General features: G+C 42.1%; 2 protein-coding genes across 2 annotated transcripts in view; one reads left to right on the top strand and one right to left on the bottom strand.

The window, feature by feature from the left end:
* Nucleotides 1-1,005: 1,005 nt before the first annotated feature.
* On the top strand, nt 1,006-19,095 carry cbln1 (cerebellin 1 precursor). The gene is made up of 3 exons (XM_061821864.1): nt 1,006-1,634; nt 2,955-3,074; nt 18,892-19,095. Exons 1-3 carry the CDS (start codon nt 1,371-1,373, stop codon nt 19,087-19,089), a joined length of 582 nt encoding a protein of 193 aa, XP_061677848.1. The 5' UTR covers nt 1,006-1,370; the 3' UTR covers nt 19,090-19,095.
* The window catches only part of LOC133501824 (uncharacterized), a 161,621-nt gene continuing 153,739 nt past the window's right edge, over nt 11,246-19,127 (bottom strand). Inside the window, exon 5 of the mRNA XM_061821860.1 lies at nt 11,246-11,366. Coding sequence (XP_061677844.1) covers nt 11,333-11,366 — 34 coding nt within the window. The 3' untranslated portion in view covers nt 11,246-11,332. The remainder of the gene's footprint in view (nt 11,367-19,127) is intronic.

Below are 19,127 nucleotides of genomic sequence, written 5' to 3'. Positions count from 1 at the left end.
TGGTTACAGTGTCTAAAACAAAAAAAAACACGCATGGTAGGTTCATTCCATCAATTATCTGAGCTGCTTATCCTCACAAGGGTCGCGGGGAGTGCTGGAGCCCATCCTTGCTGTCAATGGGCAGGAGGCAGGGTACGCCCTGAACTGGTTGCCAGCCAATCATAGGGCACATACAGACAAACAGCCGCACTCACAATCGCACTCAGGGGTAATTTAGAGTGTCCAATTCATGTTGCATGTTTTTGGGATGTGGTAGGAAACTGACGTGCCCAGAGAAAACCCACGCAGGCACGGGGAGAACATGCAGATGCCACTCAGGTGAGGCTGAGATTTGAACCCCGGTCCACACAACCCTGAGGCTGACGCTCTAAACAGTCGTCCATTGTGCTGCCAGTTGGTTAATTGGAGGCTCTTAATACCCCTTACATGTGATTGTGAGTGTGACTGTTGCTGTCTTCGTGTGCCCTGTGATTGTCTGGCAACCAGTTCAGGGTGTACCCCGCCTCCTGCCCGTGGACAGCTGGGATTGACATCTGTATACATGTACTCTTCTGCTGATGAGACAATACAAATTATTGTGGTAACACCATCAGTTTTTCTAATGACTCAAGATCACTTGCTGTTTTATTATAACAAATAAACCAGTCGAGAGAGAGAGAGCGAGCGAGTGAGAGAGAGAGAGAGAGAGAGAGAGAGAGAGAGAGAAGAGAGAGAGAGAGAAAGAGAGGTGGGCTGCCTTAAGTGTCGGGGCGGGGATGGCGGTGCGGGGGGAGAGGGGGGGGGTGTTGGTTGGAGGCTGGAGGCAATTGGAAAATAGGGAGGACGCGCACGCGCTAATCCGATGATGGCTCTCCGTGACCGGAGGGAGGGAGGGACGATCTGCGGTTAAGGGAGAGGGAGTAGGGGGGGTGAGAGCAAGGCGTAAGCATCTTGACCTGCGTCGGCGCGTCTCTTCCTCCGGAGCCTTTTGTGTTTCAAACTCTCATATGTGACGTCTCAATTATTCAGACGGCACTCGCCACCCCCCCTTCGTCCCACCTACTCGCCAACCTTCCTCCATCTCGCCCCTGAGCGCGCGCACTCCTTTCCTGTTCTCCGAGTCACCGAAAAGCAGTGAAGAAGTGAAAAAGGCTTAAAAAAGAAAAGAAAAGAAAAGAAAAGGAAAAAAGGACGACCAACAGCAAGCGTCGAATCTGGCCGGACGTCCTGGGACGGTTCTCCGAAAGCGAGCGTGTCGGCCAACTCCCAGCAGAGTTCGCTTGACTTTGTGGGAAAGCTGGGCAGCCGCTACCAGCCCTACTTTCCCCGCGGAAGTGGACTCCAGCCCACCCCCCCCGCTCCCAAGTCCTCGCTTGTGGCCCCGTCCGGGCATGTTGGCCCTTTGCCTGCTGAGCGCCGCGTGGCTCACGGCGTTGCCGAGCCCGAGCCGCGCTCAGAACGAGACAGAACCGATCGTCCTGGAGGGGAAGTGCCTGGTGGTGTGCGACTCCAACCCGACGTCGGACCCCACGGGCACGGCGCTGGGCATCTCGGTGCGCTCGGGCAGTGCCAAAGTGGCCTTCTCGGCCGTGCGGAACACCAACCACGAGCCTTCGGAAATGAGCAACCGGACCATGGTCATCTACTTTGATCGGGTAGGGACTCAACAGCTGTTTCTCTTGTCGAAACCGCCACTTTCAAATCAACATATATGACCATGTTAAACGTGGAGATTTTAGACCGGAAGAAAAAGAGTCAAAAGTTTGTATGTGTGTGTGGAGGGGGGACCACTCTTTATCAACTTTGAGGGAGTTGTCAATTGCATGTTAATCTGTGCATGGACCCTTTTAATGAGTGACCAAGAAAACACCGCACTTACATTTTGACCGTGTAGGTAACACATTGGCATAAAAGAATTGTACAGACTACGATTATTGAGGGGAAATGACATTAACCCTTTTTATTCATATAGAATACACGTATAACCAAATTTCACACATGCAAGCAAGCGCACAAACAGTGCGGCACATCTTGAGCCTGGAGGGTGGGGACGTTTTCTTGCTCAAGGGCACATCAACACCAGTCAGGAAACAAACTAATATCTCGCCGATAACTAGTTGCCGTTTTTACATTTTGTGTGCAGCAAGACGTGAACCGCGAATGTTCGATTGCAATGAAAAAAAATCCATACAAATGACCTAGTGCCATCTGAATCTCATTTGGTAGATATGTCGTTTTCTAAATAAAATATTCATGTCAGACTGAGTAATAAAAGTCACTGGAAGGACCTCCGAGCAGCATCGGGTCATGCCTGTCTGCCAGCCTATTGGTCAGAAGGTCGGCCCAGAAAGGGAAGCGACCATGTTCCAATTCTTTTTTTATAGTCATGCAGGTCTGCCGTGAAGACTGATTTAAAAATAAGTGAATAAAGTTTTCCAAGTCGATATTGGTTATGTGATCTGACGCGTTGTCAAATAATTTAGACGACGTCCTACCAGCTTGTCGGAAAAGGTTAATTTTCTCTCAAACTCCCGCTCAATTACCTGCCGCGGTCCGCTTCGATCCACTCAAGCAGACATTTGGCCGCAAAGATGCATAATTGAAATTTCATTTGAAAGATGGATTGTGCATTTTCTCATTCCGCATTAAGTTAAGTAGTTATGAGTGGGGTGGGGAAAAGGAGCGGATTAAGAGATCCAGTTATTGCTTTTCAATGGCTGTGTGGCCTGGTGTGCCCTTTTGTATCAACATGAAGCGGCGTGTTCTTTTTTTTAACCACGGACTTGATAGGTTTTTCTATGACTTGGAACAATCGGACACTTTAGGAACACTTAACCTGAGCGGAGATGTTCTTGTGAGTTTTTTATCACGCAAAACTTTCGATGTCATCATTTGCCACATGATCAAATCCAACGAGGCAAAGTCATTTTGAACGCTGCGTTGACGACATAACTTTCTTCTGTTCTTTGTGTCAGGTTCTCGTAAACGTCGGGAGGAATTTTGACGAGGAGAGAAGTAATTTCATTGCGCCGCGAAAAGGGATTTACAGTTTTAACTTCCACGTCGTGAAAGTCTACAACCGCCAAACAATACAGGTCAGTGTGTGTGTCTGCATCTTCTTTCCCCAGAGACAATGATGAGTGTGGGCATCAGCAAATGAAGGTTATTTGCTCTCCACCCACTGGCGCAATCATAATGAATCCATACATGCAGAGAGGACAGAACCAAGCCAGGCGCTCTTAGCGCAATACTGCGGCGGCTGCAGCTTCAGAACCGCGGACAGCACCAACTTCTTCCCCTTTTCTTTGGTGGCAAAAATGCACAGCATTCAAATAATAGTCAGCTTTCCTACCACACAGCTTTATTTTTTGATATTTATTTTTTCCCCGTATAGAAATATCTTTTCCTCCCACTGATGAAAAGCGGCCTGACTTTCATCCTCCTAACCGTACATTTCATACTGCCTCTCTCGTCAAGTGACAGGAAATCTTTGAGCTGTTGTAAGCCGATTGTTAAACATGCGGATAATGAGGCTTCTCGCAGTTTTAATTACAGTGTGTATGTGTTTTTTTGTTTTTTTTTTTACAAATTAAACTGTTGTGTAATTACGCTGTTGGGTCCCCGGAGTTTTGACGTTCCATGTTGCTACTTCGACTTTATTATTGCGGTCCCAAATTAATTACCCGGGCATATCTGCGGCAACAACAAGGAAGGCGGGAAACATTTGGAGCAGGTCATTGTTGTCTGACCTCGCCCAAACAGAATTGTGGATGACAAATGCGAGACACGCTGCTCGGAAGTAATTAAGTCAATCCAATGAGGCGCGAGACAATGCTATTGAGATGAAGTAAATATAACATTTTCAATTATTATTTTTTTGGTTCAAATATAGAACGGGTGTCGATTGTTGTTCCGCGACGCCCCGCTCCGACCTGCTCCCATCCATCCATCCATCCAGAGCACCTGGCGTGTTGAAAACTTCCACTGTTTAATTGCCCGAGAGGGTGTTAGTGCGGTGTGTGCGGGAGATGCGAGGAAGCGGATGAAAAACACGTTGCGTGGCATCAAGGGATGAGAGTACATGAAAAAGAAGGTGAGAAAAAGAAAAGGCCAAATAGAACTGTGGAGGCGCTATGGAGGGGAAAAGTAATGAACGGGGAGGGGGGGGGGCAGAGAAAACAAGCTAATGATGGACATTAAAGAGGGAAAAGTGGTTTAGCTGGGAGAATGAGGGCAGGAGGAAGAAAGTCTGAGGAAGCATTGATCACGAGACAAAGTCGTCCTATGCAAGAAAGTGCTGGTGTCCGTTCATTTTCTTGCTCGCTCGCTTGCTCATTTTTGGTTGCTGTTTTGTATTTTGCCTCAGACATTCAATTCGTTTGGGAGGAAATAAATGGAAAAAAAGTCATCAAATGCGTTAAGGATAACGGGGCAAAATTTCTTTCACAAATAGATTTGCTACTTTCTGATCATTTTGTTGCTTCCTGAAACGTCTTTCTTTCTGCCAGATACAATTAATTTCATGACTTCACGGGTGTTTGCCTGAAATTAAATGGCGTGCAATCAAACATTCATTTTTCCGAGACTAAACACGCAGAGGGCCAGGCTGTGAATTAACAGGATGGTGGTTACATTTAGAAGAATACAAATCTTCCTTTAGCACAAGAGAGTTGGGGGGGGGGGGGGGGGACAGATCTATTCCTACCCCTCGTTCTTTAGAAATTTGGACTTATGTTAATATAATATAAGGTTATTCATACGATATACAGCACTATTTCCCAAACAAAACATACTGTTACCGCAATATATATATAAACCATTTATACAGTATACATACACTTACACATAGATACATGTGTATTTATATGCACATACATATGTATTTATTACGCTTATTACAGGGGATGTTCGCAATCTTAAGTGGTACTTTACAACATCTCATCTACGGTACTTGAAGCCAGTTTCCCAGAAACACAAAGTAAATATGTCGGGGGTGAAGACATTTACAACTTGCTGCTGGCGCATGAAAGCTACGCTCGTCATGGCCACAAAATGAAAGGCGCTGTCAAAAGACTTTGTACTGGGTGCAGTTTTTCCTCAACGTCGTCATTGAAGCATTTCAGTCTTGCACTTAAAATATGTTGATTACCCCCACACCAGCACCCCTCAAAATCAGCACCTGACTTGGACATAGACTCTTCTTAGTTGCTTTCATGGAATGCCATAAAAGTCACTTTTTTTTTTACATGTTTCCTTCAATCTGCACTGTGTGGTTAGCTTCAATGTTGGAAAAGTTCATTTTCTACCCAAACTATTTCAGAGTTCACTTCACTCCTTCAGTTTATAGTTCATATTTCAAAGTTTTAAACTAAATTCCAGTGCTCTACTGTATATTGCTGCCCGGCTATTGCCCTCATAATACTTTGATTTCACTTCTCCAAGATTTCTGATCCACATAATTTTCCGAACAAAATACATATTCTCTCCCATTTACCGAGTGTCCCTGAACGCACCTCGGCCATATAAACATAAATAGCGGTCACACTCGAACGGTTGCCAAAAACCGCGTTTATCCCTAGACGCAGGTCAAAAATCGTGTTTTCAGACGGGTTTTGTCCTGGAAGTCCCTAACAAATTTTGGCGCTCTTTCATGAAAGTGAACTTTTGTTGGAAAAGTAGGAGCGTATTCTCAATAACGTTCAGCGGGCAGGAGTGAACTAAGCTCAGTTGGGTGAATGTGACCCAACATAGGAACTAGTTCACGAACTTTTCTGCAATAATTCAAATTTGCATGCGGCATTGAATGATGAGGACTGCGTAGCTTTCCTGTCATCATGCTAGCGGCTACTAGGCTAAATGTAGCATCCTGATTGTCGCTCAACCTTGCTGCTTTCCGCTGTTCGGGGAAGGGGGGGGGGGGGGGATGCTTGTTGTGTGGTATTTTGAGGCAGCTGCCCCGGTGATCTATGAGCTGCAGCGATTGTATCCAAATACAATGTCGAGCAGCAGAGGGGAACATGTGCCTTGTGTCTGTCGTCAGCACAGCAGACGTCACTAGTCATCATCTCCATAACAGAAATACACTACATTTCTACCTACGCTGCCCTGTCACTTGAGAAAGTAACCCTATAATTTAAAACTACATTCATGTAATAATACAAAATGACCTTTGTTAGTCCCACAGTTCTGAAATTTGCACAATTTCAGCAGCAATAAATAATAAAAAGAAAGTTCAAGAGAAGACATTTGGCTGCAAATGCGTCCTCCATACAACTACTTTAAAGTAAGAAATATCATAGCCATAATTTATTAACAATTAACAATAATATAGTAATGATTGTTTTGTGAAATTGAAGATTATGCAGATTTTTTAAAAATCCCATTACATAATATACTGCAATAACTGTCCTACGTTAATGTTTGTGACATAATTTCAATAGTATAGAAGTAATAGTCATTTTAATGGTATGAAAAATGAATAAATGACAGTTTTATAATTAATAATCAGTGGGTTTACTTTGTTTTTATACTTTTAACCATTGTAAAGCTCTTTACATTACATTTTTTGGAATGAAGAGCGTTTAGAAATAAAATTTCTTTGATTAATTATTTTGGGGTTTTGGCTTTCAATGAAGAATTTTCATTTCGTTGCATCACTAAAATTAATTGTGAGGAAAATAAAAGTTTGAAACATACAAATTCGACAGCGTGGATCCTTGAAAGTAGCCAAATTCCGACAAGCATACAATGAAAAAGTTGGCTTGGTTGATTGTTTGAAAAGATATGCTGATAGATGAAAGATGTGTCACTCCATTCTGGAAATGCTGCACAAAATCCGAACCATTTGTGAGCCTGTTTCCTGAGCCACTTTTATGTTGCATTCCTTGAAAACTGGCACGAGAGGCACGACCGTGTTGTGTGTGCTCCTTTTCGACTGAATTTCACAGAACTGTGTACTCACGCACTTGTTGGCGCTGACCAGATTAGGATTAGTAGATGCACGGCGACATCGGTGTGAAAATTGCTTTCAACAAAGATGTTTGAGCCTCTGGTGAGAAACATGACACTTTGGCCACATTGCAGCAGAAGACGAAAAATCCCCTACATGCTGTAAGCAAGCACCCCCTGCCCCCCCCCCAAAATAAATAAATAAATAAAAAATTCTGTAAAAAAGTATGCACTCCTTAAATGGGCTAAGGATTTGTTGGTTGAAAAATCACAATGTAATGTAATGTGATAATAATGCAGTGAGTGTCACTCATCTAAATTTACATCTCTTAATTTACTTTGATCTGGTGTTATTGCCAGATGCTTTTGCCTTAATCTAATCAACGTAATCTGTTCTTGGTCTTGTCTGTCAGAAGTCGGTTTATGATGTGAAAATGATTTATCGTACTCATGGGCTGTACCACATAACCACTTAGTGGTCTCAGTCGTAGACTGCATGCAAAGCTGACATACAGAAAACATCCTAATTAGAAAGAAGGCTCCTAATTACATGTAGAGATTGAGCAAAGACATCAACTAATGAGGCCAAATGGCGCGGTTGGGACAACGAAGAAGAATGCAACGAGTCGACGGGTGAGAAGAGATAAGAGGAAGGAAGAGACGGAACTGGGCCTAAACTATAGGATAGAACTGGTTCTACAAAACAGTTGGAAAAATGTACGTAGTTGTGGAAATTAACAACAGTCCAAGATCATGCAGAACTGTTCAATAACAGAAACGCCACTTTGCGGTATAAACCGTCATACTAATTAAAACTTAAAACAGGGTAACTTCAAATGTGGGTGTTTTTAAATAACAACCATGGTACTCATGAATTAATTTATAAGATTTTGTTTGTTTCATTACTGGCTCGTTAATTCAAGATCATGTGTTGACATATCAGTAAATAGTTATTTTTTTCAATTGTGGAGCTGAAATTTGGTGGGTTATGGGGTGTGAAAATGAAAAATGCAGAGGAAGTGAAATTGCCTGAAATGTGGATGGATATTTCAATAAGGTAACTTGGTTGAACATGAATATGAATAAAATTAGACATCATGTCTGCAGGACAGGATATCTAAAAACCCAAATTGGAGAGCACGAGATAAAAATAAAATGAATGACAAAATTGGATACTACATATAGCGACAAACACAGACAAAGGATCCATTTTTTGTACTAAGTCATGGAGTGATTTAAACTGTTGCCTAATTGTAATTTGAAAAATGAAATATGTATCTTCTTGTACTTCGCAGAAAGCAAATATTTCATAATACTGCACCTGACTATCCATATATTGCTCCCCGCTGCAGTGTAATACACGCAATTGGCTGACATCCTGTCCAGCTTGTGAACCCTCACTGCGGAATTTATGTATTTTTTTTTACCTACAGGTATTATATCGTTAAAATGCACACTTTAAAGATTTTGTACGATATCGTGTCTTTCCTGTAGGTGTATCACATCAAAAGAGTTTACCCGACAACATCAGACAGTTGCAAATATATTTTGATTTTGCATCTATTTTATTAAGACATGTTTTAGCTCATACCTGTTCTAAAAGTATTACCAGAACTGTGCTTGGGTTTGAAGCTGTCCCTTCACAAATAAATATAATATGTTTTGCGACATTTCTGAGCATTCATATAATAGCTCGAGTCCCTGCTGTGAATGCAATTAGACCATTCTACAACTCTGAGAAAATGCCACTGCAAATCTTTGTGGTACCCATACCAACATTATTATTTCTGTATTTTCTGGAGGACGGCACACAAACGTTAATAACCCGCGCCCACTTTGTGTAGCACCCCCCCCCACCACCACCACCACCACCATACTCGAGCTGCACCTGACCACACGCTGCGGGTATGTACTGTACGTATTGATTTGTTATAAAATTAGATATTCACACAGAAAGACTGAGTAAATGTTTACTTGCATATCTTGTTTCCAAACAGTGATTGTAACACGGTAGTAAAACAGCTCAAACATAACAGAAAAGTCATTGTTTTTCATTCCTCTCCCTTCTGTTAACTGTTCACTCAAAGCACGTCTTCAGTATCAGAGCTGAAGAGCCTCAGAAAGTCTCTGTCACACATTATTACAGTCGCTCTCGATGTCATTTTCATCGCGATTTACTGCTAAAATTGTGCTGTTCTCCCTCATGTTAGTAGTCCGGCCTTTTAATCCGTCAGTGACTGCAGAATAATTCACCTTCCTCAACTTTTTCCAAATCCACTGTCAGACCTCAGAAAAGGATAACTTTTGCATGCGGACAGTTTTTGTAAAAGATTTTAAATTAATTCAATTAAAAATATAGTTTTTGTTCTGTTTGTGCGTGTCGTGCTGCTTCCCACTTTGAGGGCACCAAAAAGTAGCACTGTCTTCTTCTAAACTTGCTAGAGGTAGCTTTGTCTTCTTCTATGGGTAATTGTGGTAGATTCGTCTTCTTCTTCTATGTACAATTGAAGTACAGTAGATTATTCTTCTTTGGGGTGGCACAGTGGTACAGCTGTAAAGCATTGGCCTCACAGTTCTGAGGTCCCGGGTTCAATCCCGACCCCACCTGTGTGGAGTTTGCATGTTCTCCCCGTGCCTTCGTGGGTTTTCTCCAGCCACTCCGGTTTCCTCCCAAAAACATGCATTAATTGGAGATTCTAAATTGCCCCTAGGTGTGATTGTGAGTGCGGCTGTCGTTTGTCTCCATGTGCCCTGCGACTGGCTGGCAACCAGTTCAGGGTGTACCCCGCCTCCTGCCCAATGACAGCTGGGATAGGCTCCAGTGCTCCTGTTGACCTTGTGAGGATAAGCAGCTCAGATAATGGATGGATGGATGAAGTTTATTTTGTATTATTAAACACATACCTACTAGCAACAACAACAAAAAAAAAAAACAACAAAAAACAGCCACATTGTTAAATATGTTTACAGCGCTTGAAAAAATTAGTGACTTCTTGTTGAGGTAACATACGCAGATTCAAAATCTCAACTAAAGAAATGTAACATCTGTGTTCATTTCAAGCACAACTGTAGAAAAATTGTCCATGTCTATTTTATAAGTCGCTCATCCTCACGAGGATCACAGGAGTGCTGGAGCCTATGCCAGCAAACTTTACACACCACCAGTTTGGTTTCTGCAGAGTGGACAAGCGTTGGGGATACGAGACATTAGCTGGCAATGAACTTGCATACATTGTGTGATGATACGTCTTTCTTCCTTACGTTAATTACTTCTTGCCTTCTTTAGCGATAACAAGGTATCGTTATCATCAAAAGAAGACAAGAATTACCTTGATAAAGTGTTACCCTGTGAACTGCCATTGAGGGGGATTAGGGACTGCAACTGTTCGAAGTCACAGATTTTTTTTGTCCTCCCAACTGCTGTGCTTGGAACTGGATTAAAAAAAATTAAAATAAAACAGTGCTGCCTCGGAGCTCCGTGACCAGACGTGCGTGGGACATTCTTATATTGAGACAGACACGATCATCAATGAGCATTATCGTAAGTTAAATTCAGTTTCATTTCAGTTAAATTCATATCTGTACCTTCTTTCAAATGTGTGCGTTCTAACCGAGTACACTGTTTATACCACGCGTCCCTAAGTGAAAGACTGACATTGGTGGTGTCAATTCAGTCCCAAATACTTTACATGGTGGTCGTATCTTAAATATAAAAAAATAATAAGGTAAAAACAACATACAAATGGAAACCCATGTACCGGCCATGTATTATGTGACCTGAATCTCTTCATAGTAACGGTATACAGTATATGGCGATATAAGCCTATTGCCAGCAAATGCTCACAAACCAGCAGAGTTTACGGCTTTATTATGCTCTGACATGGAAAGCAGGAGTTCAAAGCATTTTCTTACCCCTCATTTGCTACTTGTTTTTAAAGCACAAATAATATGAATATGAAAATAATATATATAAATAATGTTTTGTTGTGGATTTTGCACCAAGGAAGAGATGTTTCAGAAATGTTGAGTGGTTCCGCTACTTGCTGACTTTTGCAATTGAGTGGTTAAATGAGTTACTTGAAACTCTGTACCTCTTGTACAAACTCTGGGATTATATTTATTGAACAAAGTAGTTCTGTCTTGACACTTGCAGCTTTGGTGCTCCAAGGCTGAAGTGTTTCAACCCAATACTTTCTCCACAGTTACAACAATGATGTTGGGATATAATTGGATCAATTTTGACGGGACTCAGAAGCAGGCAGAGGCTGAAGAAGTTTGTGAAGAATGGTTTATTGAGATTGGATTCGGAGGTGGACTGCTGAGGCGTAAATGGCGGACTGTTGAAACGGTGGACATGCGGGAAGCGGTGGCATGAGAAGGTGGAAGGGCTTGACGGCGTGGTTCGTCACGTCACCAAGGTGGGGAACACACAACGAGCACTGAGGACAAGGAAGAACATGGTGGTCAGAAATACTGCGAGGACGGGCGTGACTTACCTGAAGTTGTGAGCCAGTGTATCACGCGTGAACGTGAATACTCTGGCACTGGAGCCCTTAATCTGGCAGTCTTAAATGCAGGCAACGATGAAGGTTGATTGGCAACAGTTTTACGACCAACGTGATGCTGATTATTGGGTAGAGAGAGGAAGGCACCAACAAAAGCTGGAGCGCAGATTTGAACCCTCAACCTCAGAACCGTTAAGCGGAGGTGCTAACCGGTCGGCCGAAAACATTTCTTATAAAGGTGTGAGTATGCTTTTGGCACGGGAACAGAATGCGCCCGAGAATACAAATGTTAAACATATTTGAGTTTCCGTGGAATCTTCTTCTGGTTTCTCCCAGCACTGGAGCCTCCTCCTGATTTAACCCTTCCGTTTCTTCACGCTTGGAACAGGGACCCGTAGTTGACAATCCATCTTCACTGTGAAATTACATTATTTTTATCACAGGTTTTTCTTTACCAAATAACAGTGTGTACATGAATGAAATGAAAAGTGACATCAAAAGTCACTTTAAGTTACTTTTCGACTATCATTTGAAGCCCTTTGGTACCTACCTAATAATTGTTGAATGCAAAATATCAAACGCTTATTCAAAATAAGAGACTTTCAATTAATCTCTGAATGCAATCCTAAAATGCATTTTAAGAGATTAACTCAAAATATGAGAAAAAATCACTGAAATTATACATAACATTAATAATTACTGTATATATGACTTTGTATTCTTATAAAATTTGAATGTTTCATTTTAGTGTACATCCCCCTTCTGCCTCCCCTTCAACTTTTCTGATTTGGCTTTAATTTTTATGTCTTTTTTTTTTTTTTTAACTCACTGGCTTCCTGCACCCCCCTTGTTGCACTTATTATCTCCTGCACTAGAATAAGGCACTTAATTGATGTTTATGCATAATGAATGCAAGTCAATTTAGACCTGACCAACGGCCAGCCATATTATCATGCTTTTATTTTTATGCCTGGTAATTTTATGAGTGTAGTAGACTGTTGTGTGTGTGTGTTTGTGTGCGTGTGTGTGTGTACGTGTATACACAATATGTAAACACGTCACATCTTTATGGGTCAAGAGTGTAGCAAGACTAAAATGTCACTTTTTGGTCATTGTTTAATTTCATAATTTGGTTCATTTTCTGAGCCGATCTCAAAATTCCAGCTAAAGGAACAAAGGATAAAGGAAATTATTTTATAATTGAATCCTTAAACTTTTATCATCAATGTGTGTGACAACTAAAGTTTTGCCACAAAGAACTGGATTGGTCTGCTGCTGTCACACAGAGTGCGTACGTTCAAGTGTAGTATTTCAGTAGTCAATCCTTTACAGATACTGTAATGAAAAAAGTAATTGTATTCTGTATGCTGTCGGCACATCAGTTGCATGGATTTTCAATTTGAAAAAGCACAGGACATAGCTCTGTTCGGATAACAAAGAATTGTAGATATTTTAACGAGACCATTTTTTAAAAAAGTTTATTTCATTTTGAAAAACTTACAAAGGTTTTCCTCAAGCCTATACATTAGGTTTCATGCAATAGACATTTGACCATTTAATTTGAGAATCCAGCATCAAACAACTGGAGTATTTCTGATAAGCGCCCTTCCCGAGATTCACAGGGTAGCCAGTCAGGGACCTGGCAGTCATAGTATCAGGGGGAGGTGGGTTTTACACTAAGCTACATGGCAGTGCTTCCGAGGCCGAACTCCCCAAGCTGGATGGCTTCTTGGCATGTGGACTCCCCTCTCATAGCCCGTGCTGCTTCCTGGGTTCCCACCTTCATCGTTGTCTTGTCGGGTGCCCCTATCCGCCCCCCTTTTCCAATAAATAAGGAACATTCTTTCATCCTGGGCTGAGACTGGCTGCATTGCAGGCCCTGCTGGTTGTGCGGGGCTTCCTGTTCTCCTGGGGATGGCTGGCAGGGTGGCATTGGGTCCCTGCGGACACCACCTGTGGCCAGTTGTCAGGGCACCTCAGAGGGGCCGGTAGACCATGGTGGGTCCCTCAGTGTGGGACGTGTCCTGTCCTGTCCACAGGGTTGCTCCCTGGTCACGTTTCGTTCCTCAATTGATTGGGTGAGGTCCTTCGCTTCCACATTGCGGCCGCTGGATTTATAGGACATTTCTGTCAGTCCTTGTGCATGGACAATGCTGTGAATTCACTTCCATATGTCTGTACGCATACGCTCCTGGGATTCTTTCACTGGGTGTGGAACCACTCACTTATTGGGACAAATAACACACGAAGTGCTTATGTATCACCCCAATTATATTCTCATTCTTTAGACTTCCATAAATCACTTTGTCAGTCCCACCACATTCCAGTTGTATAGCCATGTTCACGATCCTTGTCTTCCATGCTTCTTCTCTTGTCCGTTTCATGTCCTATCTTGTCCTGTTCTTCTTTCACGGGGTATATCACTACAGTCTCATGCAACATCCATATTTAATGTTCCTTTGTTGTATATATGGAGTTATTTACTTTTCTCATTCTGTTTACAGTTAGGGCTTTGTCTTTTTATCACCCTCACTCCACTGTGACACAGTAAAACTGTTCCGGCATAAAGGGGATTCAGATTCTCCATTCTGCTTGATTTCACAGCCAAACAGGAAACACACACACACACACACACACACACACACACACACCACACACACACACACCACACACACACACACACACACACACACACACACACACAAAAGGAGATATAAATACTGTACTGTATATTATTTGCACCCAACTTAAGTTTCAGCCCTCGAAACAGCTCCATCCCACCCCCACCCCAACCCGCATGCCGACCTATGGCACATCTTTTTCCTGTTAGGATTTTAAAAAGGGGTTCAAGTAGCGTCTGAGTGTTTTCTTGTAACTATTCAAGGCAACATACTCACACTCATTCTCACACGTGTGCTTTGACTCTGAGTCACCATTAGCTTGTTGGCCATTAAAGAGGAGTGGCGGGCCAAAAGAGCTCTCCACTCTCTTCATCCTGCCCACACACATGCGTGTCAGGAGGTGGAGAGATGTTTTTAAGTGTATAATTATATGATGTTTATGGTTATGCTGCATTGGTTGATTTAGTGATAAATTTAGATTCCCTTAACTCCACCACATATTTTGGTTCTTTTCGGCCTTATTGTTGCAGTAGTAGTTTTTAGATCTAGTTTCAACAATTTAAATTAGACTACTCCTATGTGAACCCAAGATAAGAATCATCTTTATTCAACAACTATGTCAAAAACATGGAATTTGTCTCTGGTAGTCAGAGGCGCTCCAGTACTTGGCTGGATTGGACTGAAAAAAACAAATCCCATATGTAATGAGATGTGCTTGTTGCGTTGACCGCGTACCAAATAGATTGAACTGATGCTATAAAGCAGTGTATGAATAACATATCGAATTGTTAATTTTTGTAATAAAAAAGATAAATGACCTCCATAAACTGTGAAAAAAAAAGTTTCATGAGAAAGAAAATGTTTCACAAGACCTGAAAATGTGTGAATAATCAACACCCAATACCTCAAAATAGTGATATACCCATGCTTTCACCCTACATTCTCAAAAACGAGGAAAAAAAATGTTGTTTGAGTCTTTTAGTTCATGAGGAATCAAAACAAAAACAAGACTGTAGTCCTTAATGTACAAACAGGTAGGAGCCAGGGCGAGGTTAGGGTTTGCAGCTACGGCCCTCTAATTACCTAACACCCCTAATTAAACTCCCCCCAGTCTTCAGTTCGGTACTGGTGAGGGGGTTTTATGCATCTAAACCCGGCAAGGCAAGCATAAAACAGCAAACTGCCTGCAACTTTGGAGTGCTCCCAAACTAACTGCGTCACCTGGTTTCTTCACTTCTTCACTACACACCAGTGAAATCCAAAGGGGAGACATTCTTATGCTTACCAGAGATTAGCAGACAATGACTAACTTTACTTTTTGTCACTAATCAATATAGATTTCACCACTGAGGTAAAATACCACAAGATATCCACCTCCTGCAAGCATGAGTCACATTTTGATGATGCATGTGACCATCAACATTTTGATGAAGCCATGTAAGAAAAGACTGGGCAAGTACATTTCACAAGGTTTACTTCAAAGGCAAAAACTTGTTGTTCAGATTTGACATGTATCCTTTGAGACACCAGTCCTGGAACTCCAGTTTGATCCAGATCTAGTAACATCAGGACTTTCCAGCCCCACTTACCTCCTCCTATTCTCTACGAGGTGCTATGAAACTGGGCACTGCAAATTATATAGACATTTCAAGAGCTTGCCTTGCAATTTATCTCACATAGTGGTCTTGGCTGACCATGGTTGTAATATCCATCCAATCATCCATTTTCTAAGCCACTTATCCTCACAAGGGTCACGGGAGTGCTGAAGCCCATCCTTGCTATCTTCGGGCAGAAGGCACGGTACACCCTGAACAAGTTGCCAACCAATTGCTGGGCACAGAAAAAAACTACCGTTCACAATCACCCCTAGGGGCAATTCAGAGTCTACATTGAAAGCATGTTTTTGGAATGTGGGTGGAAACCAGAGTGCCCAGAGAAAACCCACGCGGGCACGGGGAGAAAATGAAACTCCACACACGCAGGGCCGGAATTTGAACCCCAGACCTCAGAACTGGGAGGCGGGCGTTCTAACCAGTTGGCCATTCTGCGGTGGTTGAAATATTATATTGCCATGTGGGAGGCTCGAGTCTGACTCCTGCTCAATGCAATTGATTCTAAATGTTTATCATCTTGGATACTCCCAAACGGTGGCTGGCCCCAGTTGTTCTCGCATTCCATCAGTCCACCGAGGAGCAGCACTGCCCAAAGGTTTGTGCCCCTCAGTGTCAGACTGGACAATTCCTGTGGAGGTCAGAACTTGTCATTGTTCCCCTTCACCACCTGTAAACCATCATACAGGTCCTGTCAACCGTGGAGCTGATTGCTTTTAACATTTTATAACCCACCACACAGTCACTTTTTGTTATTAACTAAAAGTAACGATCACGAATGGGTTATCCTATTTAGTGAGTTTGCAACTTTATTTTAAAAAGTGTAATTCAAGCAAATCATTGTCATTACCTGTTATTAGACTTACCCTGTTACGTTAGAGTGAGTTCAATTCCATTCAACTTTCTTGTGCCTTAAAGTGTGTGGAATGTCTACTTTCTAACGCAAACTATCTTATCTAGACGAAAATATTATATATAATTTCTCTTACCTGCAAAATGACTCATTTCGTGGGTGGACCTCTGACGTCACAAAATCTGAGATGGGCTGTTTTGGAACGACAATAAACTGGGAGCCTTTTTTATTCACGTTAAAGAAAAACCCATTTGTTTCGAGAATTCGTCACTGATTGTAAGATAAAAACAATCCGTAAAAATGATTTGTTATGATTTGTTTTTATTATTATTATTATAGCTGTGCCAAGGAGGCCCCGTAGCTCAGTGGTTAGAGCACTGGTTAGGTAAACCAGCGGTTGTGGGTTCGTATGCCACTGGGCCCTTCACTCCCTGAGAAGGGTTGCATCAGGAAGGGCATCTGGCATAAAAATTGTGCCAAACATATATGTGCATTCATCTGAGATGATACGCTGTGGCCACCCCGAAAGGGACAAGCCGAAAGCAACAACATTAAAACTGTGCCAAACAAATATGAGCATTCACATGAGGTGACACACTGTGGCGATCCCTAATGGGAGAAGCCTAAAGAAAGCAGCGTTATATTATTACTTATTTGTGAAAACATACCAACTTGGACTACGTGATTCGCTTCTGTGTGTTTTGGTGCAATAATAAGCATTTTACACGCAAAGTAGTTCTCACGGTTGTCGCCTACCAAATCACTAAATACACAGCGTTTGCATAATTTCAAAACAAGACCGAAAACTTTGTATATACATTCAGGATATCGAAGCCTTTACTATTTATCAGTTTATGACTAACTAAACCAAAAAAGAACTTCACAAATGCTAACCAGTCGATATTTCCAAAACGAGGCATATCCGCCACCATGGGTCTGACTGCTGTGTTGGCTTCTTCATCGCCAGCTACTTCGTCTGAATTTGAACGTGTGTGCTGACTAACTGGCTCAAATTGATCACCCTTAACACCTTCATAAAGCTCTTATTCATCACCATCTTCGTGGGACCCTTCTGAATAATGTTCATCGCTAAAATTAAATTAAATTAAATTAAAGTTCATCTGCATTCTTACAGTGTATTCCTAGGGGATCCATGTTGTTGTCACAACATCCTACGTCACGCCCCTGATCGGCTGTTTCCGCTTCGTTTCTGTCTTTTTCCAGCAAATCCAAATAATAGTAATCAAAAAATAAAAAATGTTTCCTTCATAACGGATTTAAGATTCGTATTCAGCATAAAAACTGTATCATATTAGCAAAAAGGTGCATTGCGGTCCTTCCATTCCCTTTAAGCGAAACTCGTTCTACATGCAAGACTCGCAAATGCGATGACATACAACCAACAACACTGGAGAGGGACAAATACATGATAAAACCACAAAATTGTAATGGACAACTGGAGGCAGGAACATCATTATATTAATTTTTACAAATTATGATAGCCGTGCATTTTAAACACAGCCAGGATAAACTGGTGAAGACAAGAAAAAGATAATACAGGCCGGTCGAATCAGTAGTGATTGGATTAGCTATTCCATGAACCTAAAGCAAATCAAATGAATGCTAGATTTAGTTATTTTTTTACCAAATTCCCAAAGACATAAAGTATGGTAATGAGGACTGGTTTTGCCAAGACCACCTCTGTCTCCAGTATCAAATGAATCAACTGTTAGATTTTCAAAAAAACTGTTCTCGCAGATCCACCTAACTCAAGGTCAAGTAATTTAAACTAGCGGGATTTGGAAGTAGTTTCTTCTTCATCAGGGTCTCTACTACTGATTTTTCAATGATGGAAAAGCACACATCTGCCTCAAAGTCAAAGGCTCTTCGTTTGAATCTTATCTTGGATCGTTTCTGTGTGGAGTTTGCATGTTGTCTCCATGAGTGTTTGTATTTTCCCCCGGTTAGGGGCCCACATTCTAAAAGCATCATAGTTTAATTGAAGACAATAGTTGTGATTGTGATTGTTGAATGGTTGTTGGCCATCTGTTGGTGTACATATCGCGTACCCTGTACTCCAGTTTCTCTGTGACCCTGAACAGGATAAGCGGTACAAAATTGATGGATAAAATGTAATCTGTGGAAGAGGATTCATATGCATATGTTATCATAATAAGCAAATGTGGTGGATGGACGTGTTTTTCTTCATCATCATCATTTTCCCCTTTTGCTTATACCCTGATGAAAGCGTGTGCATGGAAAAGCAAAAATAATTTTAAATACATGCAAAATAATCTGAGTGTCCATTGTATCCATGCACGCTGTTCATTTCCTTCCTTCTTTTATGAGTCTGTCTCGTTCCTTCTCTCGTGCAGGTTAGCCTCATGCACAACGGCTGGCCCGTCATCTCGGCCTTTGCTGGTGACCAGGATGTGACCCGCGAGGCGGCTAGCAACGGCGTTCTGATCCAGATGGAGAAGGGGGACCGGGCCTACCTCAAACTGGAGAGAGGAAATTTGATGGGAGGCTGGAAATATTCCACCTTCTCTGGTTTTCTGGTGTTCCCCATGTAGAGGAGCGGAAGAGGAGCAGGGGATAGAAAAGGAGGAGG

Source organism: Syngnathoides biaculeatus, chromosome 6 (assembly GCF_019802595.1).
Source record: "Syngnathoides biaculeatus isolate LvHL_M chromosome 6, ASM1980259v1, whole genome shotgun sequence".
Lineage (NCBI taxonomy): Eukaryota > Metazoa > Chordata > Actinopteri > Syngnathiformes > Syngnathidae > Syngnathoides > Syngnathoides biaculeatus.
Note: the sequence above shows the minus strand (reverse complement) of the source record. Positions and strands in the feature narration are given on the sequence as shown.

Excerpts from the sequence above, each read along its gene's own strand:
- cbln1 (XM_061821864.1), top strand. The coding sequence starts at position 1,371 with ATGTTGGCCCTTTGCCTGCTGAGCGCCGCGTGGCTCACGGCGTTGCCG. Across the intron at positions 1,635-2,954 it reads TGGTCATCTACTTTGATCGG|GTTCTCGTAAACGTCGGGAG; the intron begins GTAGGGACTCAA and ends TCTTTGTGTCAG. Across the intron at positions 3,075-18,891 it reads ACAACCGCCAAACAATACAG|GTTAGCCTCATGCACAACGG; the intron begins GTCAGTGTGTGT and ends TCTCTCGTGCAG.